Source organism: Octodon degus, unplaced genomic scaffold (assembly GCF_000260255.1).
Source record: "Octodon degus isolate 3935 unplaced genomic scaffold, OctDeg1.0 scaffold00368, whole genome shotgun sequence".
Lineage (NCBI taxonomy): Eukaryota > Metazoa > Chordata > Mammalia > Rodentia > Octodontidae > Octodon > Octodon degus.
Window position 1 is genome coordinate 421796 of NW_004524944.1, and position 1403 is coordinate 423198.

Sequence of the window (1403 nt, forward strand, 5' to 3'; positions counted from 1 at the left end):
AAAAAAAAAATAAATAAATAAAAAAGTAAAGCCATATTAATATGCTAAGCTGTGAAAGGCTCAAGTCAACAAGTTCTGTGGATAACACACTGCTATTGTAGACTGCAGGACTGTGTTGGATTGTTTTGCTGAATTCATACACCTGTAGTATTTAGATGCCAGTGGAGCATCCATTTCTGACAGGACTAAGCAAAAAAGGGGATACAAAGGAAGGATCATTTTGTATCTGTATATGCAGAATAGTTAGAATAGATATACAGCTACTTTCTCTTAATTCACTGAAAAGAAAGATTTGTACTAATAGTGTTTGGACAGGACATTCTGTCTATATCTTGTACTATGGATAACCACTAAGAAGATAATAATGTACAACATATTAATTATTGAAACTGTCCTATTAATCAGTTTTGAAATTGTCTCACTGATATTTTTTCTAATAAGATAAAATAAAGAAATAGGCAAGGTTCAAGAAGATTTAAAAGAATAGGTATGTTCTAACAGATTTAAGGCCTTGGTGAAGTTCTTCAGTATACCCATAGTGTGAGCGAGACACACTATTTATGCCACAATGTTAATAATAAAGAAAAAAGTACTACCACTGTTCATTATCAGGAAAACAGATATAAAATATAAAAGATGATATGCACAGAATAGAATAGTATACAGTGGTTAAGATGATTTATCTAGATTAACATGCATTAGCATGAATAAATCTCAAAAATAATGTTGATTATAAAAAGCAAGATAGACATAGTCATAATATTTACATACATTTAACACATTCATGTATTCATGTATGGATATATAATATATGTAAAATTCACATGTTGATGCACTTTTAAATTATAGAAAACTTGCAAAGTTCAGAGTTCCATGTATCCATTACAAAATTCCTCCTAACCAGAATACATTACATAACTGAGGTACATTTATCTAAGGACTAATGTATATATTTTATTCAGATATTAGTGGTTTTTCCAGATACATCATTTTTTTCATTCCAGGACTTAATTTGTTTCATTTTTCAGAATATCTCTTCCAGTTTACACATTTCAACTACATCCTTTACTGTTTAAATGAAGATGTCAAGATACAAAAATCCTCAGAAAAAGTTTGCTTTTCTGAGGGCTGATGTGTGTGTACCTTTATTTAAAAATGGCCACTTGCTAATTTTGTAAAAAACAAAACAAAGCAAACATGTGCAAAGCACAGCAAGTGCACCCAGAAGGTGAAAATCCCAAGCACTGAGCCCCTCAGGCCACACGCACAACTCTAACACACGCTTGTGAGAGACGTACCTCTTGTCTCTTCCTTTCTTCCTGGCTTACTGTCTGAGACAACCCATTTCTCTTCACCTAGAAAAAACAAATAGAGTCAAACCCATTTACTTTGACAGTTTTTTT

At 31.9% G+C, this 1403-nt stretch overlaps 1 protein-coding gene across 1 annotated transcript in view; it reads right to left on the bottom strand.

Annotated features, from left to right (window-relative positions):
* The window catches only part of Arhgef26 (Rho guanine nucleotide exchange factor 26), a 127745-nt gene that overhangs the window by 90503 nt on the left and 35839 nt on the right, over positions 1-1403 (bottom strand). Inside the window, exon 4 of the mRNA XM_004648226.2 lies at positions 1299-1355. Within this exon, the coding sequence (XP_004648283.1) occupies positions 1299-1355 (57 nt within the window). The remainder of the gene's footprint in view (positions 1-1298; positions 1356-1403) is intronic.